Consider the following 23,660-nt stretch of genomic DNA (forward strand, 5'->3'; position numbering starts at 1 on the left):
TTGGATACCACCATTTGGGGCTACAAAGATCTTATCAAAAAAGTAAAGTGGTTAACCAGCAATATGAGAGTTGAGGTAAAATGGGTTAGTAGGTCTGCTAATTCTTTGGCTGATGCTTTAGCCAAACAGGGGGTTTATAGGGAAGATCTTTTTTGTGTTTCTATGTAAGTTGTTATTAATTTGGAAATCTGTACTTAACTAGCCCGGAGAGGTTGCAACTCGTGCCTTTCCTTGGGGACTTTGTACTATTGTCTATTGCTGATTAATAAAATTATTTCAATTATCAAAAAAAAAAAATTTCTGATCTGTACCAACTTCCTCTGTTTTATTAGGAACTATGTTTATATTACTGGCACTGCCTTTTAATGGTTGTATCATGGTCATTTCTGCCTTTAACTTGATTGTACCAATAGTCTTTGCATTGCTCATACTTTCTTGAACATACTGGTGCTGTAGGTGGAGATGGTGCACAGTAAGAGGCTTAATGTGCAGAAGTTTTACATTGGAGGCACCCCACGGAAAATTCTATATCACAGTGAAAGCAGATTATTGCTTTTGATGAGGACTGATCTAAGTTCTGAGTTGAGTTCATCTGATATTTGCTATGTAGATCCTCTAAGTGGTTCATTGCTTTCAACATTTAAGCTTGAACCTGGAGAAATAGGAAAATCCATGCAGTTGGTGAAGGTCGGAAATGAACAGGTCTTGGTGGTTGGAACAAGTCAGTCTACTGGTCCAGCTATAATGCCCAGTGGTGAAGCTGAAAGGTTAACCATCTTCCAAAAGCTTATTCCATTGCCTTACTATTTCTACAAATCCAGTCTAGCTGCAACTTGATAATTAAAGCTCTGTTAGGTTGAAATGAATCAGTATGAAAGAAGGTTAAATAAATAGAGAAACTAAAACCCAAGAAGGCTATGGCTGCCTCAACGCAGCTTCCCCATACACCATAAGCAGCAGAAAAAAATGCCTTAGGGACTAAAGGGTGTCTACTTGTTCTCTGCCACATACCATCTTCTTTCGCCTGCTCAACTCTGGAAAACCACTCACAGCCAAAAGAATCTAGCATAATACTCCATGATGATAAATGATTATTCATTTATGTTGATTTCCTCATGCAAATGATCTCTTATCAGCTATTTGGTATTTTATGTATGATTAATAGCATTTTTATCCCTGGTCTTGTGTTTTTGCAACAGTACCAAAGGGCGTCTACTTGTTCTCTGTCTCGAGCACTTTCAGAATTCAGATAGCAGTTCATTAGTATTTTGTTCCAAGCCAGGCTCATCTTCTCAACTAACTTCACCTTTTCGTGAAATTGTTGGGTATGCCACTGAGCAGCTATCAAGTAGTAGTCTTTGCAGCAGCCCGGATGATAATAGTTGTGATGGTGTTAAACTTGAAGAAACTGAAGCATGGCAGTTACGCTTAGCATATCAGACCCCATTAGCTGGGATGGTACTTGCTGTTTGTCCATATCTGGAGCGTTACTTCTTGGCTGCTGCTGGAAATACTGTAAGTTAATTATGTTGCCATTTGCTACATATGCCAATAGCTTGCTATGGTGAATATGATTTATTTAACTTGTTTCCTTTGGTATTAACTGATGAGGCTTTTCTTTCTTTAGTTGTATGTATATGGTTTCCTGAATGAGAATCCTCAGCGGGTGAGAAGGCTTGCTCTGGGGAGGACGCGCTTTGCCATAACATGTTTGACTACACAATTTAACAGGATTGCAGTTGGTGATTGTCGTGATGGCATCCTTTTCTATACCTATCAAGAGGTATGCTGTCCTTTTCAATAAACTGTTATGTGTATAGCAGATTCTATCTCTGTGAGTGATCTTTTAATTTAGAAGTGAAGAACTATTTTAATTTCTGTTTTTCATCTTTGTGGGGGTTTGCCTATTGTGCTTTCTCATGTATCAGGATCTTAGGAAATTAGAGCAGCTTTACTGTGATCCAGTACAGAGACTGGTGGCTGACTGCACTCTTGTGGATATGGATACTGCTGTTGTCTCAGATCGCAAAGGGAGCATTGCTGTCTTATCATCAACAGATCATTTAGAAGGTAAGTTTGTCCTCCTTTTTCCTTTTCCTTTCTTTCTATTCCATTCTTCCTTTTTTTCCCCTGCTTTATCTGGAGACTGGAATGATTCCACAAAACTTGTATTCTTAAGAAAAGAAAGTGGTATTGGAAAAGCGAAAGAACTTCAGTGTCCACCAAACCAGTGCATTCTGTGTCTGGTCATATGTAACAAAATGCATTGTGAATGCACAATTTTTCTATTCATGTGATGAGTTTGCAGAGCATTTTTTTGGAAGTTGAAATCTTTCATATATATTCATATATATATATATATCATGATAATTGACTGTGGATAAATGTAGGGCTACAAGTCAGGTTGCCTGGCTTGAAGAACTTCAACTAGTTCATGCTCAGGTTAGGGTTTATTGAAAATTCAACAAAATCCCAATCCAACCCAACCCAAGGTGCACCTGTAGATAAATGTGATAGAATAAAAAAGAAAGTGTTGTAGAAATTACGAGTGCACGTAATTTAGTTATATTAGGGGCCATTGCTTGGTATAATGGTAAAATCTTGGACTGGCAAAGTGTGAGGACAAGGTTTGAGTCTGAGAGTGGCCACTTTGTGCAGAAATCCTAAAGGTTAGGTCCATATCTAGTTGACACCTACCAAGACCTGGGACAACATTGTTCAGTGGCCCTTTTACATAATTTAGATGCATTGGTTTTGGATAAATGTCTCTCTTTTCACACTTCTGGACCCAGAAACTGGATAGTTGGGTCTAATTAGGTTTAGTGGTTCCATTAGAGCAGAGATTGTGAAATTACTATTGGATTTCTGACTGTGTTTCCACTTGGATTTGAATACGTTGAGGTTGTTTTCAAAATATTTCCTTACTATTGCTTATCATAAACCATTGCAAAGTCTAAAATTGTATCTCTTATTTCATTCCTCTCGCCAAACCCAAATCCTCAAGGGCTAGCCCTGTCCTTGCAATATACAGGGAAACTACAAAAGAGCCAAAAGAAAGCAATGAAAACTATAAGAGTACTATCTCTGTCCTTGCAATACAAAAGAATCTCCAAGGTCCACATCCAGCCACAAAAATCAGCAAACTTTGAATGACAAGAAGTATCTTCGAGACAACACCTGAACCTCCTGCAAGCAAGGTTCAAAATATCGATACGTATCGGCCCGTATTGGCCGATACGTATTGTATTGGGAGCTTCCCGGTATGCCCCTACAGAGGGTGTATCAGGGTTTTGATCGGTTCAGGGGGTGGATGGACCGACCTTAAACCGGCCCCTCTGAACCGGATTTGAAAAAAAACTAAAAAAAAACTATCGATACGCCTCTACCAGCGTATCGGGCGTATTGATATTTTGAACCTCTGCAAGTGCTTCCTGTCAAAAGCTACTGGAGCTGATCAACTGCTTTTCTCCTTGCACCTCTCCTTTGATCTATCATACTTTTAATTAATATGCTATGATACATCATTAGACTTATTTGAAAAAAAATTTCCAAACACCTTTGGTGATTTACCTGGGATAACAGTTGATTTCTTATTTCATCCTATGCCACATCAAATTCATTTGAACTTGTTCTACATTGATAGACTTATTTGTTAAGGATGGGAAAAATTCCATTATGCTTTTTGGTGGTTTATAATTACTTTTGTTTTTGAAAAAAAAAGAATCTGAAACAGGTTGAACAGGTAAATTGAGCTCCATAATTTATTTGGCCTAGTAAAGTACATAGCATTCCCTACCTAGGTCAACTGGCAATCCATTGTGCACTTTTCCTTTCATATTCTGTCCTTCCTTTGCTACAACATGTAACTATTGTTTTTGTAATACAGGTTTTTCACTCTTTTCATGCATTTATTTATTTTCTGATTTTGAGTTTTCTCTATTTTAATCAGTATCTTGACTCTGGGTTTGAGTTACATTGAATTGGATGGTTGGTGTTTCTGATGTCAAATTAATAAATTTTCCTTCCCATACCTTTCAGATCCTCATTATCTTGAATATTTTAGTTGATTATGTGTTATAAGTTTGCTTGAATATTTATGTTCTCTTTTATTTCCTTTTATTTTGTCTCAGATAATGCAAGCCCAGAATGCAATTTAAACTTAAGTGGTTCATATTACATAGGAGAGATAGCCATGAGCATCAGAAAAGTGAGTCCTTTTTACTATTGTTTTGTAGTTCTGAAAGGCATTTGTTAAATTTGTGTTATTTTTTGGATTCTATTTTATATAAGAAGTGTCCCCTCATGAAAAATTCTTGTGATTGAGGCACTGGTACACCTTATTTTTTATGAGGGGGCACACCCTTATTTCTCCTGAACAGACAAATTATAGATCATGTATTAATAGCTCATGAAATGTTTAATTCTATGAGGAAAAAGAAAGCGGGTGAGGAGTCATGGCTTACAAAATTGATATGGAAAAGGCTTGTGATAGCCTAGAATGGAAATCTATAGATGAAATTTTATGAAATTTCAGCTTCCATGAAAAGTGTATAAAATGGATGATGTAGTGCATAATGATAGTGTCATTTCGAATCCTCATAAGTTGGCAATGGCTATTAACGGGATGGTTAAAAAATGAAAAAAAGGCTGCCTGGATTTACCGAGATTTGGTAAAGAAGATCAAGTGGCATCTAAAGAGGTGTATCAGTGGGTTCCAAGGGCTGCTAACGGGCTGACACATTCTCTAGCAAGGCAAGGGGCTTTAAGGGAGCAATATTTTGGGCTCAATTATTTTAAGGAGCAAGTGTTTCACCTGTTCCTGTGGGCAAGGGGTGGTTAGAGAGTGATTGTCTTGGGCTCAATTGTTTTAACTAATTTTTAGGGGTACTCATACCTCGGTTGTAATTCACTGTATATTCTTGTTTATATTAATGAAATGATTCCTGTTATCTATCCAAAAAAAAGAGGATTTCAGGGCATGCATATGTTAACTGAGAACACTCAAAGCATATGCAAATATTTGGTGGAGTCATAGAGAGGTACAACAACTACCCAACAAGTCTTTGGAACTGTCTCACATCCACCATTGTATTTCCTGCACCATCTCCTAGCCTGTGATTAGGTTCAGTAGGAGCGTTGGTGGGTTTGCACCGAAGTTTACCTGCATCTTGTAAGAGATCTAGGATATACTTCCACTGGGAAATGAAGGTGCCCTTGTTGGACCTAGCTACTTCATTCCCTAGGAAATATTTAAGGGGACCTAAATGTTTAACATCAGGTTATGAAGCAAGGAATTGTTTCAACTTTTGTATCTTTGTCTCCCATTTACCTGTGATAACAATATCAATATATCATCCACATACACAATAAGAGAACAAGTTTCTTGTCTTCCCTCTTTGCAAACATTGTATGGTTTGATTGGCACTGTTTAAACCCCATCTTCTGAACAGCTTTGTTGAATCAACCAAACCAAGCCCTTGGTGACTATTTCAGCCCATATGAAGACTTTCTAAGACAATACACCTTCCTCTCACTTCTCTTCTCATGAAAACCTAAAGGCTGAATCATATATACTTCTTCCAATTATACATGTGTTGGTCCTAGCCTTTAGGCAGTGCAAACCTAGGTTGAGCCTGACTCGCCTTATTCCAACCCATGCCTGGACCTATTATATACATGTATATATGTATATATAGACAGACACATATTTGCATGCATTTGTGCATGATTTTTTTAATAAACCATACATATTTTCATTTACGCATACATGTATATCAATTTTTTGTGTGGGCTGATTGACTAACCTGAGCCAAGGTCAGTCTCAAGCCCAACCTGAGTGGCGAGTGCATCAAATATTAGTGTGGGATGGGCTCGGGTTGGATAGTTTGGGCTTGACCTTGGGCTCGGGCCTTAAGCTCAATTCTTAGGGTTGGGCTAAAACCCTGTCCAGCCTGGACTGTAGGTTCCTTAGTCTCATCAAGAATATGGGAGAGGAGAGGAAGTTCAAGCTGGCGGGGAAATGGAGACTGGATTTGTCCATTGAAGCAAAATCTTTCCTCTTTGAGCAGGGAAGGACAAAGGGGAAGGCTCTATTGAAAATCAGAGAAGGGAGCAGGGCGTCGATTCTCCTACCAGAGGAGGCCTGTGTGTGGCTGAAAGGTTTTGTAGATGGAACTGTAAATTCCTTTCGAGAAGAAGGTTGGAGAAACTCGTTGACCTGTGAGAACAAGAGGTTCGAAGCTGTGCTAAAAAGGAATGGAAAAGGGTGGTTCATTATGGCCACCGAATTCTTTGGTTTTAACAAAAAGCAAGTGTTGTGTATTCCAGAAGGTCTGAAGCGAAGAGGGTGGGCTTCTTTCACTTCTAATCTTCAGGCTTTTCTCTTGGAGGTCGAAGGTGGAGTAGAAGAAGCCCCTGGCTCGAAGGATTGTTCTATGCTCCGCCCAAAGCTTTACCGTGAAGTTTTGGTGTCCAGCTCGTCTGTCTTCCGACGAGTAGCAGTGGAAGAAGGGAGAGGGAGCTGGGAGAAGAGGGTGGTTTTAGTGGCAGAAAGGGTGATAGAAGACTGGACGAAAGTTATAGAAGTTTTAACAGAGAGGTTGGGATCAGAGGAAGATGTATTGTTGCTACCTTTTGCTAAAAAGAAAGCCCTACTAGATATTGGAAATAAGACTTTGTTCTTCAATTCTTTCCTTGTAGAAGGAAGCCTGATTAAGGTCCAGAATTGGGCTCCAGATTGCAACGAAGTTGAACCCAGAGCCGACAGTTTTTGGATTAAACTTCTCGGTCTTCCCTTCAACCTTTGGAATGACCTTATTCTAGGGAAAATTACTAGAGCGATGGGTGGAGTTCTGTTGGAGGCTAACTTAAGTAACTTGAGAGCGGTGGAACTCAAGGTTGCTGGGATCAATCCGGAGAACTTGCCGCGGATCTTCGAAGTTCTCTCAGAAGAAGCTTGGCACAAGGTCTGGTTAGTTTCAGAAGTTGAAGCTTTGCTTTGGGGAAGACGACCAGAGGTTGAAGAATCTGACAAGCTCGCAGGGGGGTGTACACGTGGCCTTCAGGGGCTGGCGGGCAAGTTTGTTGAGTGTGGGCGTTTTACAGAGGAAGGGGAACAGTGGCAGGGGTGTCCCAAGTCTCGAAGCCTTCCTATTTTGGCTTCTTTTTCAAATTTTTTTTGAAGAAGGGTTGTGTAAAGAGGGTGGCCCGTCCTATGCTGACGTGGCTAAGTTGGGAAAGAATGGTTCGCGCGCTAAGTCTCTCTCCGAACCGGCACTAAGAATGGTCGAGCCGGTCGGGCCAGTGGGTGAACTTCCTATTTGTTTTAAAAGCCCACGTGACAACTTAAGTCATCACGTGGGGCGGGGCAGGCATGGGACGATGATAGATGACATCTTTCATCTATCATCGTCTAAGTCTCGCCCTCTCGACTGTGGAGGGGCGAAGTCTGCGAACAAGGCTGGAGAGCGCCGGCCTTTGTGCTGGATCCGACGGGCAGCCGGCAACGAGCTAAATCTCAGCCTTTCTGATCGCCCGAACCCGCGCTATTCGAGAGGCAAGCCAGAAGAGAAAGAAGAGGCTGATCAAGGCTGGTTGAGCTGCGGTTCAGATTCTGATCATGTTGATAGTTCAAATGATTGTGGGAGTTTAGGCAGTGCGGCAGTTGAAGCTCTATCTAAAGATTCTCTTCCCAACCAAGAGTCGGAAGTCCTTGGTCTGAAAGCCACATTGAGTCTACAAGGGGGGGAAGTGGGTGAGGAATCTTGCAGAGAGACAATAATTAGGGAAATCTTAGAAAGCCTCTTGGGTGAAGTGGAAAGGAAGGATTTGCAGAGAGGGAGCTTGGAGGGGACAGACAGGGTTGTGGTTGGAGGTAAAGTGAGAAGGAACAAGAAGCTTCCTAGGAGTGAGGAGAGTGCTTCTTTAGGGAAAGAGGAAACTTTTGGGGAAGAGTCAGTTGCAGAGTTTGTGAAAAAGTTGGGGTGCAAGCTGAAGAACCCGAATGACCTAAAAGCCTACATGCAAAATAAAGAGGACAACAAGATGAAGTTTAGAAGGCTGAGTGAAGTGGAGAGATTAAAAAAAGATATTGAGGGGGACAAGAAGTTCGAAGTGAAAGGGATTAGAAGAAAAGGGTCTAAATAGTTCTTGGAGGACTTAGGGTCAAAGCCTTTAGTTTTCAATGAGAATCCTAAGTTGGAATGTGAGGGGGTTGGGCAGCTTTAGGAAGAGAGCAACAATCAAAGAGGTAATTAAGAAGTTCAATCCGGATGTGGTTATGCTTTAGGAGTCCAAAAGAATGGATTTTGATTGCACCTAGGCAAGGAGTGTGTGGAGTTCTAGAGGTATTAAGTGGGTGGCTGCTCCTTCGTGGGGTTCCTTGGGAGGGATTGTGACCCTATGGAAAGAAGAGATTCTCTTAGGTGTGGAGGAGCTAATTGGAGATCACTCTGTCTCCCTGAAGTTCAAACAGGTGGCCGATGGGTATGAATGGGTACTAACAAATGTGTATGGCCCCAATGACTATAGGCAAAGGGAGAAATTATGGGAAGAATTGAGTGACATTAGAGGCCTTTGGGATGGACCCTGGTGTGCGGGAGGGGACTTTAATGTAGTGAGATTTATGGAGGAAACCAACAACCCCAGACAGAGAGTGACAACAAGTATGAGGAAGTTCAACCAATTTGTGGACTCTTTTAATCTCAAAGAACTTCCTTTCCTAAATAATAACTTCACTTGGTCCAACCTTCAATCTTAGTCAATTTGCTCTAAGTTGGACAGATTTTTGTTCTCAACAGATTGGGAGGATCATTGGGGCAACCTTACTTCTAGGGCTCTCCCTAGACTCACTTCAGGCCACTGGCCAATAGTTTTGGTCAAGGAGGAATTAAGAGGAGTAGGGCCTACCCCTTTCAAGTTTGAAAATATGTGGTTATCTCATCCGGGTTTCACTGAGAAAATCAGAGAGTGGTGGGAGCAAGCGAATCCGGTAGTCGATTGGGAGGGAATGAGGTTCCACAAGAAACTCCAATACCTAAAATCTCAATTAAAGGAGTGGAATAGGCTGGAATTTGGAAGATTAGAAGAGACAAAGCAAGTTCTGGTGGAGCAAATTGAGGATTTGGACCTGAAGGAAGAGAGAGGCCCCTTTGGAGAGGAAGAAAGGAAGTTGAGATGGGTTTTAAGGAGGAAGTTGGAGGACATCCTGATCAAGGAGGAAATCAGTTGGAGGCAAAAATCTAGGTGTAAGTGGCTAAGGGAGGGAGACAGAAACACAAGGTTTTTCCATTCAGTGGCAAATGGAAGGAGAAAGAAGAATTACATCTCTAACTTGGAAGTTGATGGAATAGTTTTGTCTCACCCGCCTGAAATTGCAGAGGCCCTAGTAAATCACTTCAAATCTATTTTTAGAAGGCCTATGAATGAGAGAGTGTGGTTGGAGGGTTTGGATTGGCCGACTCTAAGTGCAGAGAAGAGAGAGTGGCTAGAAAAAAGATTCGATATGGAGGAGGTAAAGGAAGCAGTTTTCTCTATGGATAGGACAAAAGCTCCGGGTCCAGATGGGTTCACAATGGCCTTTTACTAGGATTGCTGGGATATCTTGGAGAATGATCTTGCTTCGGTCTTTGAGGAGTTCCACAGGAGGGGTGTAATAAACCCGGGATTGAACTCAACTTTCATTGACTTAGTCCCAAAGAAGAAAGATGCCTCTCAACCAAAAGATTTTAGACCTATTAGTCTGGTGACTAGCTTGTACAAAATCATTGCTAAGGTGCTGTCTCTTAGGATAAAGAAGGTGCTCCCCTCTATTATTGCACCCAACCAAAGTGCTTTTGTGGAGGGAAGACAGATCACCGATCAGATCCTCATTGCAAATGAGAGCTTGGAGAGCTTTAGAAAGTCAAAGAAGAAGGGAGTGGTCTGCAAATTGGATCTGGAGAAGGCTTTCGACTTGGTTGATTGGTCATTCTTGATGGAGGTGTTGAGGAGTTTTGGTTTTGGCGACAAGTGGTGCAAGTGGATCTGGGGCTGTGTTAGGACTTGCCATTATTCTATCCTAGTGAACGGGACTGTGGTTGACTTCTTTCCGGCATTGAGAGGTCTAAGACAAGGAGATCCTCTTTCCCCTTTTCTTTTCACCCTTATTGTTGATGTGTTTGGGCATTTGATCCATAGAGCAGACTCGAGGAATCTGATAAGAGGGTGGAGAGTAGGAAGGGAGGAGGTTCCCTTAACTCTTCTACAGTTTGCAGATGATACTATTCTTTTCTGTGAAGGAGGGAACCTCAGTTGGATCCGGAATCTAAAGTTGACAATACAACTTTTTGAGCAGATATCTAACCTCAAGGTAAACTTCGACAAGAGTTGTGTGGCGGGAGTGAATGTGAACGAAAGAGACCTAAGGGAATCTGCAGATGAGCTAGGTTGTGCTATTACGGATTGGCCCCTGACTTACTTGGGCCTCCCTTTAGGAGATAATCCTAAGAGTGTCAGCTTTTGGGCCCCGGTAGTGGAGAGGTTTGAGAAGAGGCTAGTGGCCTGGAAGAGGAGTTATCTTTCTTTAGGTGGAAGAGTCTCTCTCATTAGATCTACCCTAGCTAACCTTCCTGTTTACTTTCTGTCAGTGTTTAAGATCCCCTCAAAGGTTTCAAATCTTTTGGGAAAATTAATAAGGAACTTTCTCTAGGAGCCTGGAGAGGAGAAGAGAGATCATAGGGTGAGTTGGGAGGTGGTCTCTAGGTGTAAAACAATAGGAGGTCTAGGGATTGATAATTTCAAGAAAAGGAACATGGCTCTTCTGGGGAAGTGGTTGTGGAGGTTCTCTTTGGAAATGGATAAATTGTGGACTAAGATTGTGGCTAGCATTCATGGGTTGGAAGACAATGGCTGGGATCCTGGAATCTTGGCAAGGACTTCAGCTGCTTCTCCTTGGAAATCCATCCACAATCTGCTTCCAGTTTTCTCCCCTTGGATCAGGTATGGTCTAAACTCTGGTAATCGAATAATTTTCTGGGAACATCTTTGGGTCGGGGATTCTCCTCTGAAAGACAAGTTTCCTTCCTTGTATGCTCTTTCAGACTTGAAAAATGAACCCATTTCTTCTTTCTTAGTGCCTTCAGCTTCCACTTCGGGCTTTGGTTGGAACCTTGGCCTGCGTAGGGCAATTAGGGATACGGACTTGGATAGCCTGGTAGCTCTGCTAGCCTCCCTTGAGGGTGTCTTCCTAAACCCTGCTAAGGAAGACACCAGATTTTGGACACTTTCTAGCTCTGGTACCTTTTCTTGTGCTTCTTTCTTTGAAACTTTAACTCAGCCTCCTACCCCTCTAGGGTTGTCCTTTCCAATTAAGGAAATTTGGAGCAGACATATTCCTCCTCGGGTGGGGTTTTTTTGTTGGGAAATTTTCCTGGAAAGAATCAACACTTTAGACTTACTCCAAAGAAAGAGACCCAACTATTGTCTACTTCTTAATAGATGTGCTCTTTGTAAAGCTGATGAGGAATTTGGCTACCACCTCATGGTCTCTTGTAAGGTTGCTAAATCTGTTTGGGAGTGGGTTTTCTCCCGTTTTGGGTGTTCTTGGTATCCTCCGGAGACTGTCCAAGGTTTGTTTTCCCCATCTTTTTTCAATTGGCCTAAGAAGCGAGGGAAGACTATGTGGAGGTGTATTAGGGCAACGGTTTGCTGGTCTTTGTGGGAAGAAAGAAACTCACGCATTTTTTCTGACAAGGAAAAAACTTTGGAAGATTTGTTAGATCGAATCCTTATAAGAGCGGTCCACTGGCTAAAATCTTTGGAGTTGTTTTCAGATTGTCCTATGGATGACTTGCTAAGAAACTGGAAAGAGATTGCTTTCACTGCAAGATGCAAGAGGACTCTTTGTCCGTTCTGGTCCCCTCCCCCCTCGGGCTTTTTAAAGCTGAATTTTGATGGCAGCAGTGTAAGGAATCCAGGGCCCTCTGGGATTGGAGGAGTCTTCAGGAATGAGGAAGGGATTGTTACTGCTTTATTCTCTGGCCCTATTGGAGAAGGTGACTCTCTTAGGGCTGAGATCCTTGTAGCGCTTGAAGGAATTCGAAGAGCAAAAGATCTAAATATTAGTCGTTTGATTCTGGAAGGTGACTCGAAGGTGGTGATTAATTGGTTGAAGACAGAGGACGGTGGTTTGTGGACAGAGAAAAAAACAGTTCTTATGGCTGGGTAGGGACATAGAGATTCAGTACAGCTGGGTGAAGAGGAGTTTCAACTCATTTGCAGATGGGTTGGCCAAGCAAGGAGTGAATAGGGAGGCTGTTTTCTGGGCTAGTTTTTAATTTTCTTTGCTTTCCCCGAGTTTTCTGATTTTTGGGGAGCTAAGTTATTTTATCTCCCTTTGTATTCCTTTCCCTCTATTCTCTCAATTTAATGAAATTGATGTTATTGATCAAAAAAAAAAAAAAAAACCCTGCCCCTACCAATTAACCAGATGGTTTCTGTTTGAGTCCCCAGGGTCCTAAAAGAATTCCCATGTAATCTTCCCAACTTGTCCATATGGTTTGAATTTTAATTCATTTACACAAAGATTGGTTTAGTTTGCAACATTTAATGCAATTACATGGATCAAGAAGTTTGGAAGGGGAATGCAGAAACATGCACATTAACTTGATGAAATTAGAAATTTTTGTAATACAGAGTAGAAATTAGATTGATCCCTCAAGAGTTGAGCTCAACTACAAATAGGTTAGTAAGACCGGTTTTTGGAAGGATTTTATGCATGCCTATTCAGTTTTTCTGGGCATGTGTTAGGCTGTTTATGTCTGCACAATTGTCACACATCCACCTAACATACCCTCATGTTGTTAAATTAACTTATACTTTCGGTTAAGATATTCAAAATGAAAAAGGAATAGGCTAGGCTGGTAGTTGGTGTCTTTTATCACATACTGCCTTGAGAGAAGAGTATGTGTCCCTCTTGTATATCTATTGTCTTTTGCATGGCGTCCTCCCATTTTACACATTATTAATTCAATGGTTGGTGTAAAGAAAAAGTTGAGCTATTGTTAAGTTTATTGCATGCCTAATATGTTTCCATTCTTGTTAAAAATGGTTATTCTACTAAATGATATTTTATATAATGCTTCTTATCCATGTTCTTCCATTCAAACAAATTTCATTATTGCAAATCAAATTTGGAGTGACAGATTTCAGGGATTTGCATGGAAAGAAAAAGGAATAAGCTTGGCTGATAACGGGTGTCTTTTATCACATATTGCCTTGAGAGATGAATATGTGGTCCTTTTGTATAGCTACTGCCTTGTACATGGAGTCCTCCCTCCCATTTGCAGATACATTATTAATTCAATTGTTGGTTTAAAGGAAAAATTGAATTATTGTTAGATTTATTCCATTCCTAATTTAGGTTTTCATGTTTGTTGACAATGGTTACACTAGTATGTGATATTCTATATGTTGCTTATCCATGTTCTTCCATTCAAACAAACTTTATTGTGCAAATCAAATTTGTAGTGGCAAGTTTTGTAGATTTGCATTTCTTGCAATTGTACAAATTTTTTGGACGCCTTTTTCTTTCTTGCTTATTGCAAATCTTTCTGTAATGCCTCAAATAAGTTTGTGTTGCTTTTCTTTATTTTATCTTTTTAATGTTTTTGTAGGGGTCGTTTTCTTATAAAGTTCCAGCAGACGATGTAATGAAGGGTTGTGATGGTGCTGGGTCAATACTTGACTCACCACACAACACTATTGTGGCTAGTACACTCTTAGGAAGTGTAATGATCTTCATTCCTATCTCAAGGTATGGAAATTAAACATTTTTTAGAACATTTTCATATCTATAGCATTTGGCAAGCAAATTATTTCTTGTATATGTAATTTTTATGAGGATTATCTATTTCTCATTTTCTTCTTTCTCTTGGGAAGGGATAAAGAGGGATGCAAATGGTATCCTTATGTCTGATTTGAATTTGAAATCAATCTAATTAAGGATGATCTGAATCCTATTCACTTATAATTGGATCAAATACAGATACATCCCTATCTAATCTGATATGGTCCTATTTAAATGAATATGCTCATATGCTCTTAAAACTTGTGCTGTACTATTAGTAAAAATGATTTGAATGTTGTTTTTTACTAAATACCATAGGTTCAAGTTTTATACAAGTTTTCAATTCATTTTTTTCATAGTATACAATATTAATGCCATTTTTAATTCATTTTATTTTATACTAGTTGATGTGTACCAAGGGAAAATGACGGGATGACTAAAGTGTTCATCAAATATTGAGATTTTGTACTACATAAGAATTATAATGTATCCTGAATTTTTCTTGACCTGATCACTAAAGTCACTAAATCATTGTCATCATCATAGCTTTCAAGGTGCTGGGACGAGGCTAGGTGATAGGGGGTGTTACCTAGTCACCTAGGCGGTGTTTTTTTTTTTTTTAATAGAAACCATGGATCCTAGGGTAATTCCCTATGTTCCATAGCAAGAAGCAACCATCTTTCACTACTAATGGTCTATATTCTTTACAAAGATGGAAGAAAAAGAAATTTCAGAAAATAAAGGAGCCTCTATTTTGGACTTAGGAAAAAAAGAAAAGAAAAGAAAGGATGAAGGAAGAAGAAGCTAATGTTAAAGCTTATACAAACATTCCACTATCAATCAAATGAAAAACCAAATCACCCAGGCATGTACTCACTGAGTGATTTGGCCTATCCTTTGACTTATAGCATGTTTGAGTTTTTTTATAGGCCACAAGAAACTGTTATGACTATGTGAACTCATCTCTCCATATGTTAGACCACAACAGGATGTACTCATTGGATAATTTGGTTTTTCGTTTGACTTGTAGCATGTTGTGTTTTTAGAGGATTGCAAATAAGTGTTGTGACCATGTGAACACATCAAAACCAAATCACTTAGGCAAACACTCACCGGGTGATTTGGTTTTTCATTTATTGATGGTATGTTGTGTTTTATTGGAGGGTCAAAAGAAAGTTTTGTGACCATGTGAACTCATTGCTCCACATGTTAAGCTATCTTTGTATTTTTTGATTGTCAAAGTAAGGTAGTGGACCCTAAAGGCATGGTTTTCAAGGTGTTGTAGTGAGGCTAAGTGGTGTTTTTTTCTTCTCCTTTTGAATAAAACTCATCTTTCATTATTAATTGTTGCCCAGTCGCGTAGGTGATGTGGCCTTTTTTTTTTTTTATAAAACCATGATTCCTGGGGTAATTCCTTAGGCTCCATAGCAAGAAAAAACCATCTTTTGCTATTAATTGTCTATACTCTTCACAAAAAATGTATAAGCTTCATTTGAAACATAGAAAACCAACACATTCATGAAGAAAATGGAAGAAAGAAAAGAAATTTCAGAAAATAGAGGGGCTGAGCCTCTATTTTTGTCTTACGTAAAGAAGAGAAGGTGAAAGATGATGATGATGACGATATTGAAAATAATCTATATGTGTTGATTGGGTAAAATTTTGAGTTCTTCCATGCTTATCTATTCAAGTTTTGAAGTCTTTGAGGGTTGAAGGCAGTATACATGTTGATTGAACCCTAACAAATGAGAAAGATAATAAAGAAAAACTAGTATTTTAACTTAAACTGAATAATTTAGTTACAAATATAAAACTACCCAAAAGCACCGTGTAAAAAATATTTTCACGATTAAGCGAGACAACCCTCCATTAGTGCCTTATTGCATATGCATTGCCTGGGTGCCTGCCTAGGCGTCACCTTGACAACTATGGTCATCATTAAGCAAAGGTTAAGTCTATTTGAAGTCGGCTCTTGGAAGAGTCTAGGCACATGAACATGCTGCTTAAACAAAATAATGCTTCCTTCTTTACCTCTTAAATGACCAAATTATACATCCAAGAGCTTATTGTCTGAGGCTCTTGAATCATTTGTTTAATAATGGAACGCTGTTTATGTTGATGTACTGTTTTGAAATGTGTTGTCACAATTTGTTTGGTTAAATAGCAGAACAAAAGGAATTCTGTTTCACATTGGTTTGCCTCGTTTGATGTGTGTAAAACATCTGTTGATGCTTTATTATTGCAATTCAGGCAAGCATGTTATCTTTATGTGTGACTTACGCTACTTTAGTTTGGGTTGTAGCAGATGTTTGATGAGTTTTATGAATTTGTAGGGAAGAACATGATCTCCTGGAAGCTGTGCAAGCTAGACTTGTGGTTCACCCACTAACTGCTCCTATCCTTGGCAATGACCATAATGAGTTCCGCGGGCGTGAATCATCGGTATGGGAACAATTTGACATTGAAGTGAAATCTGGTCATACCTCTATAAGTGTTTCTGATTAGGGTTTCATTTACTGAATACCTGGTGTAAGCTCTGTTCACGAGCTTCCCTACATGTCAATACTTAACTGACATTGCAGATACTTTCTGCTACACATCAGCAATTGGAGCTGACTGCAAACAAATATTTCTCTAGGGCTTACCTCCTACTCTGAACTTCATTACTCAAGTATTATTTTGTTCTCTAGAAGTATGGTGTTCCGGTGTCTGTGCAATGCCAGTACAGGCTCCAGGAATTGGGGTTCATTATGTCACTCTTTGGACAATGCTGAACCGTTTTATTTGTGAATGTGAAATATCTCTTAATTGTTCTCTTGCAATAGGTCATTTTAATTCCTCAGAATTAGTTTTTGAAGTGGGTCTTCTGCACCAATGGTGCTGGAAAAGGAACCTGCATTATGGGCTTTTTTACACATAGTGGCAGCAGTGGCAAATTCACTATGGTTGATTATCTTTTTTTGACTTGTATTTTCCCACGGCAATTATGGGTGTCCCGTTCCTAGTTTCATATTGTAACTTATATTTTCCATTGTTTGAAACATGTAAATTGATGTGCAATTTTGTGAGTTAAATTAGTGGTTCTGACCTTTTTGTGTTGCAGTTAGTTAATTTATTTCTGCTAGTATTGATTTATTTTCCGTATTAAGAAGAGGCTAACCAATTATAACTTGGCAGGCTGGCACACCTAAGATACTTGATGGGGACATGCTAGCTCAGTTCTTGGAGCTTACAAGTATGCAACAAGAGGCTGTATTAGCATTACCACTTGGCTTTACAAATGCAGGAACATCAAGGTCAAAGCCTCCTCGCTCACCTATCCCTGTTAATCAGGTTGTCCGATTGCTTGAACAAGTCCATTATGCCCTCAACTAAGCCCTTTTCTGAATCCGGTCATGCTTGCTTAAGTCAAAGCCATCAGTATGGTGTAAACTTCCAGCTTCAGGATCTATTTTGCATGAGCAAGGAAGTCCACCCGCCAGGCTCAATGTATGTATACAGGTGTTATAAACAGATTAGAGCTTCCAAAAATATTAGGACCCAAACCACTTGAACGGGGTCATTGTTGGAATCAGGTTTCCTGCTTACAAGGCCAAAAGCATTGCAATTTTCATGCAGCTGCTGCACAGGGAAAGTTTTTCACTGATGATGGCAAATTACCATCACTTTGTATGTAACCAAATATCTAAATTATATATTGTATTAGGTGAAATTTTGTACCTACGGTATGATGGAAAATCAATGCGAATCTCAGCTTGCGCTTTGCGCTGAAGTACACATGTCTTGTAAAGTTTCTGACTGCTGAACTATAAGCAACAGCCATAAAGTATTCAAATTATGAAATTAATCTTTAACCGTCGAGGGAAAAACGGACGGCTGGATTGCACTTGTTCCAAGTTTTGGCTTTTTAGTTAATTTCTTCTTGGCTGGCTCAATTTTGTTTGCGTTTGATTTGGACAGACCCCATTATGATGCACATAGACTACGCACGCCACGTAATCAATTGTCAGAAAATTGTGTTCTCATAGATATAAGCTACACGACATATTTAGTGATGTATAGCTAGCATCTTTGAAATGATGTGCTCTGCTTTAAAAATGGGATGCGACCAGACCGGTTTCTTGTGCTAATCAGATGTCTAAAAATTGATTTCTGGTCCAGTATTTATAGCATGGAAATTAAGTCCATATAAATTTGTACTAACATGTTTTTCGAGGGCCCTTCTTACAAGACCGCCGGCATAAATTTCACTAAAGCCGGTGGTCTTACTTTGTACTAAAAGCTGGCGGTTACCCTGCGACCGCCGGTATAGTTTGTATTAAAGCCAGCGGTTACCGTATGGCTGCCGCTATAGTCGAATATATAGAAAACATCTTCGGAAAAATACAGACAGGCCCAATGCAGATTTTTGAATTCCACTGCAGACCTATAAACATTTAAAATATTAAATACCTCTATTTTATACACTAATGCATGTCCGTGAATTAACATCAATTTCGAGCTGGCACTTACCCCAGCTGTACTTTGGGCCTAAAAATTTTGACCCTGGGCTGAACCGTCATTCTCCCAAACATCTTTAGCAACACTTCTGAGTTCTGACATGACCGTTGGCATGGTTAACATAGAGGTGGCTAAACCAATTAACCAAAGCTTGTAGACATTTGGCCACCGGCTTTTTCTTCTAGTGACGTTTCACACTTTAAAGATCCCCTAGCTATATTTTGAAGTCTGTTCATCTTTGGGTTAGCTTAGACTTTTATAGGCCGCTAATATATCAATATATTAACATTATACTCTAAACTTATTTTTTAAACTGATATCAGTTAATATACATTGGAAAAGTCTTCTTCTTCTTCTAATTATTATTATTATTATTATTATTATTATTATTATTATTATTATTATTATTATTACTTACTTATGTCTATAAGTAAGCATGTCAGATATCAATTTAACTTTATATGTGGGTATTAGTTTTTTGCTTCCTTGGCTATGATGTATTATTTAATATTTATACATACTAATTTGCAACGTTTAATGTTTAATGTATATTATATTTTATTTTGAATACATTATGCATAATAGTGGGTTGATATGCATTTTGCATAAAAATGCAATTTTTCATTATTGAAGTCTTTCACCATAAGAAAAAAAAAATCCAAGTTGATTTGGGTCTAATATATTGATTGCAATGTATTACTTCACAAAATTAATGTTCTAGTATATTTGTTTTTCTTGATGGTCTATACCTTATAAGTACCATGGCCAACTGAGCTGTAAATTTGTTGTTATGATATATTTATAAAATTTATGTGGGTTCTGATTTGTACAACTTAATTATTCTCTTGTATTCTTGTGTAATATGTACATCTCTAAAAATTGCCTTCCTAGATTTTTTTTTTGGTTCTTATCCATGCATGACAATTTATTGGAGGACACCGAGACCTTTGTTTTTTTCTGCGGAACTGCCTCATTCCACCAATTCTCTACATTTCATGCATGGACGATGGTACACATCATCCTAGTATATTTGTAATATTACAAGTATGTATATACAATCATATATAAAGTTGATTCCAACTTCCCATAAAGCAAATTAAACCTCTATATGTTACTGGTTTGATAAAAAATACTGTATCACAATTTTGTTCTCACTATAGTATAACCGAACTTTCATCCTCTCATTCACCAAATCTTCTGAGACGCTCAAGAGATTGATTAAGTATGTGTTTGCAATCGTGGGTGTTTATTCACTAAATGTTTATATTTGATTTATTTGTAAAATTGAGAAAAGTAATAATGAATTTGTTCATTGATATTTAGGCGCCACTAGATACTACATCAGCAAAACAGTGAATAAATCAGCACTTCCCCCAACGATAGGCGTGTACATAAATCAATGCTTAGTTTTGCAAATCTCTATGGGTACAGATCCGCATAATGAGGGGAATGCTAAAGTGGTGCTTATGTGGCAATGTTTATTTAGCGTCTGTTTGGCATCGATACTGTTGCTCCAGAAAATGATGACACATCAACGCCACATTGGAAAAAACAGTGTTTTGGGAAACGTCAATATATTTGGAGCACTGGTACTAATGAAGACATGATGTGACAGTGAAGTGGACTTTCTATAATGAGTACCAATGCTGAAGACATATATGGAGCACTGGTACCAAATAGAAAGTGTTATTGTTGCTCCAAGAAACGTCCTATTTGGCAGCAATGTTTTCAAACAGAAAAAAAAAACATCATTTTCTTAGGAAATGATGCTTCCAACTCACATATCAGCAGCTGTGTTGTATCTGCAGTATCAATGCCAAACATATACTCAATAAACGCTCGTGGTTCTATTTGACATGGTTTTCGTTTATTAATTAAATAAACATTATACTTGATTTGTTTTCAAAACCAAGCTACAATATCTGATAATGTTTTGCCATAATTTATTGACAACTAGATGCCACTACGTGTTATTAGGCGCCGTCTCAGCGAAACAGTAAATAAACACTTAACTATGATGTACCAAATATTGATTTGATGATAACATAACACCATCCAGATCATGGAAGATGATACATTACCAGAGGTTAGGTATGGAGCAGTTAGAACTTAAAACATGCAATAAATAGAACGAAAAAGCTAGTTCACTTTTTTCCCCCTTTTTTCTTTCAAGACTGTTACATGCATTTCTATAAAAAAAGGACTGTTACATGCATTGAAAGCCACAAAAAGCCTACCTCATAATCGACGAATATTAAATTCGTAAATGCTTGGCATCCGAGTAGTTGGAACTTAAAAACTTTGAAACATCAAATCGGAGAGTAGTTGGGTGAAAAGCCGAGAGTCGGTGCTTGAACTGCTTTCAACTCCAGTATTTTTTCGCCCAAATTTTCCTGTTTTTCCGTTTAAAACATGTACTTGTTTCTTCTTTTTCATTAAATTTCATTCTTTTTATGTTATATACAATCAACTTTTCTTAATAACAGAAGCACCCAAGGGATCACCAAATGTTCATCTTCTTGTCTTCTAGCTGCTATAAGTTTATTATAGTAGCTGAACTTTTTATTTTTTTGTAGCTGAAGGTTTAAATTAATATGCAAAGAGGACAAAATGTTACATGCATTTTGAACTTTCAGAATTGATAACCATTAAATTCATAAAGCTTACCACATTAAACTCTGGGACGGCAAATTGGTTGGGCTGCATTAGTGTGGCTTTTGATGCCCAAAAGTAAGGAAGTTAATGTGCCCAAAACCTGGATTATCAGAACAACTATATTGATGGAATAGCCGGACCAGCTGTTAACAATCTGGTATAGAAAGGTGGAGGTGGTTTGAGGAGCAAACCTGCAACCCAAAAAATAAATAAAGGATGAACGGAAAAATCTATAAAAATATATGAATTAATTCTGGCCAGCAGCCATAGTTGCTATATATGCCTATATTTTATTAAAAATGTATTAATTAGATGTTGAGTAATTCATATATATATATATATATATGGAAAAATATGATGATAATAACTTTTCATAAAAAATGCATAATACAAATGAATAAATATGGGAATGAATGCATTATTTTAATACTCGTGCATATATTATATTCAATAGAACTTAATACATGAAAATTGTGCTAAAATTTTCATTAATTCCATATGTTTTAAAAGATAGTTTGTTGAACAGATTCATTTGTTATTGATGCTTTTACAATTCCATATACGTTTGACCAAAATTTTATTTTATTTTTTAAAACTGAATTATACTTGGGCTTTTCCATATTGTGCTTTGGCCATACATCATCTATTTTGTTAACCAAACAAAACAACCTGCCAACCCATTTTCTCTAAGTCCATGTTTTTGAATTTTGATGCATGGTTTCAACATTTTAGAATGAGGTGGTGCACCTCAAAGACCGAAAGGTTATTGTGAAGATATGTTTAGGCAGTAGAAATAGATTTTCAATTATTTTATTGTTTAATATATAGCTCACCATTTCCTTATAAGATATATTGATCCAACAGTGCAAATTAAGTTTTAAAAGGAAATTATAGCTAGCCTGATTACTATTACCAGAGAGAGAGAGAGGTCCACTTGATGTGAAGAGGCTAGGCTATACTCTATATAAAGGGCTTGACTTGCAGCACTACTCCTTGCACTGCAGTAGGACATGCATTTATACACTAGTAGTCTTTAATTAATACAATCCCATTTGCTATATATTAATATATCGGTGAAATATATATGGATCTAGTAAATGGACATGGAAGGCTTGTGCAAGCTCTGAACGCCAGAGTGTATGGCAATGGTACTGAAACCCTAGTTCTCTCTCATGGGTTTGGTTCAGACCAGACTGTATGGCACTATATCCTCCCTTGCCTCGCTTTCTACTTCAAAGTAGTCGTCTTTGATCTGGTTTTCGCAGGAAACGTCAGTCCTGCTCTCTACAATCCCTCAAAGTATTCAAGCTACGTCTCGTATGCACAAGATCTTCAGTCCCTTCTTGATGAGCTCAAGGTGACCAAGTCTATCTACTTGGGTCACTCCATGTCTGCCATGATTGGATGCATAGCCGCAACCCAGAGACCAGACCTCTTCAAACAGCTAATCTTGCTTGGTGCCTCTCCAAGGTCTCTCTCTCTCTCGCTCTCTCTCTCGCTCTCTCTAGATTTTGCATTAATTGATAGCTTGAATATATGGATCGACTGTAACGTGTTTTTCTCTGCAGGTACCTCAACGCAGAAGGATACTATGGGGGCTTTGAAAGATCGGATGTTGAGACAGTTTTCCAAGCCATAAGACAGAATTTCTCAGGCTGGGTTTCAAATTTTGCTCCAAAGGCTATTGGGGTGAATGACATGGCTGCTATAAAAGAGTTCGAACGCAGTTTGAGAAGAATGAAACCAGATATTGCTCTTGACGTTGCCAAAACTGTATTCCTCAGTGACTACAGGGAGGTGCTGAAACAAGTTAGGGTGCCTTGCATCATCATCCAAGCTGAAAGAGACTTTGTGGTTCCAAAATCTGTTGCATTTTACCTGGAAACGATGATTGTTGGAGGTTACACCAAGGTTGAGATTTTGGAAACACAAGGTCATTTCCCTCATCTAACAGCTTTTCCTTTGCTGTTAGGTGTGTTAAAGAAAGTGCTTCAAATTGATAACTAGTGGTGTGATAAGGGAAACTCATCCATTATTGATCTATTAATTAATTAATAAACCAGTACTGTAGAAATTAATGCATGCAGCTTATATATTTTTATTGAGAAGGGTGATTCAGATTGGTGTCTACAACTCTAGATATATAGATATCTGTATGGTGTTCTATAAACTTAGTATATATGCCTTCTAGTTTCTTCTTCTTTGTTGGGTCTTCTAATCAAAATCGAAGCTATGTATGTTCAGTTGGCTATATATTAAGAAGTATCTTTAGCTATATATTTTGATTCATCTGTGTTTGTAGTGTTTATGTTTATGCAATAATATATGGCTGTTTACATTCTACATTAATAAATTTAAATATTTGTTATAATGTAGCAACAGCTGCACTGTAAGTTAATTAACTTCATCAGTCATCTCAACCAGTAGATGGGACATAATTTTTATTTAGAAAAAAAAAAAAGACCAAATTCTTCAAATAGTCAGAACATTATACCCTTTGAAAATTTAATTATCAGATATATTGTTAGAACTGATGATAATTACATGTTGAATCTAATTGGTCTTATAGTTGAATTCAAGCCAAATAGGGAACACACTCATTGGATAAATGTCCTAAATTCTAATGAATACGAATGATGCGGTGGCTCATATATATTTTTGCACATTCTTATTGGACTAA

General features: G+C 38.4%; 2 protein-coding genes across 2 annotated transcripts in view; both read left to right on the forward strand.

The window, feature by feature from the left end:
• Nucleotides 1-17,740, forward strand: part of LOC104597643 (Cleavage and polyadenylation specificity factor (CPSF) A subunit protein) — a 65,572-nt gene extending 47,832 nt beyond the window's left edge. Inside the window, exons 8-15 of the mRNA XM_010259303.3 lie at nucleotides 457-767; nucleotides 1,200-1,515; nucleotides 1,628-1,783; nucleotides 1,929-2,070; nucleotides 4,131-4,207; nucleotides 13,653-13,792; nucleotides 16,159-16,267; nucleotides 17,003-17,740. Coding sequence (XP_010257605.1) covers nucleotides 457-767; nucleotides 1,200-1,515; nucleotides 1,628-1,783; nucleotides 1,929-2,070; nucleotides 4,131-4,207; nucleotides 13,653-13,792; nucleotides 16,159-16,267; nucleotides 17,003-17,200 — 1,449 coding nt within the window. The 3' untranslated portion in view covers nucleotides 17,201-17,740. The remainder of the gene's footprint in view (nucleotides 1-456; nucleotides 768-1,199; nucleotides 1,516-1,627; nucleotides 1,784-1,928; nucleotides 2,071-4,130; nucleotides 4,208-13,652; nucleotides 13,793-16,158; nucleotides 16,268-17,002) is intronic.
• Nucleotides 17,741-21,960: 4,220 nt separating this feature from the next.
• LOC104597641 (strigolactone esterase D14-like) lies at nucleotides 21,961-23,270 on the forward strand. Its single transcript, XM_010259302.2, has 2 exons — nucleotides 21,961-22,450; nucleotides 22,549-23,270. The coding sequence occupies exons 1-2, from the start codon at nucleotides 22,065-22,067 to the stop codon at nucleotides 22,985-22,987; spliced, it is 825 nt and encodes a 274-aa protein (XP_010257604.1). The 5' UTR covers nucleotides 21,961-22,064; the 3' UTR covers nucleotides 22,988-23,270.
• Nucleotides 23,271-23,660: the final 390 nt, after the last annotated feature.

This window comes from Nelumbo nucifera, chromosome 7, assembly GCF_055504915.1.
Source record: "Nelumbo nucifera cultivar China Antique chromosome 7, China Antique-T2T, whole genome shotgun sequence".
In the NCBI taxonomy this organism is placed as follows: domain Eukaryota; kingdom Viridiplantae; phylum Streptophyta; class Magnoliopsida; order Proteales; family Nelumbonaceae; genus Nelumbo; species Nelumbo nucifera.

What these genes read in the sequence shown, in the direction of transcription:
- LOC104597641 (XM_010259302.2), top strand. Translation starts at nt 22,065, where the DNA reads ATGGATCTAGTAAATGGACATGGAAGGCTTGTGCAAGCTCTGAACGCC. An exon ending in TTGCTTGGTGCCTCTCCAAG is followed by an intron (nt 22,451 to 22,548) that starts GTCTCTCTCTCT and finishes TTTTCTCTGCAG; the next exon opens with GTACCTCAACGCAGAAGGAT.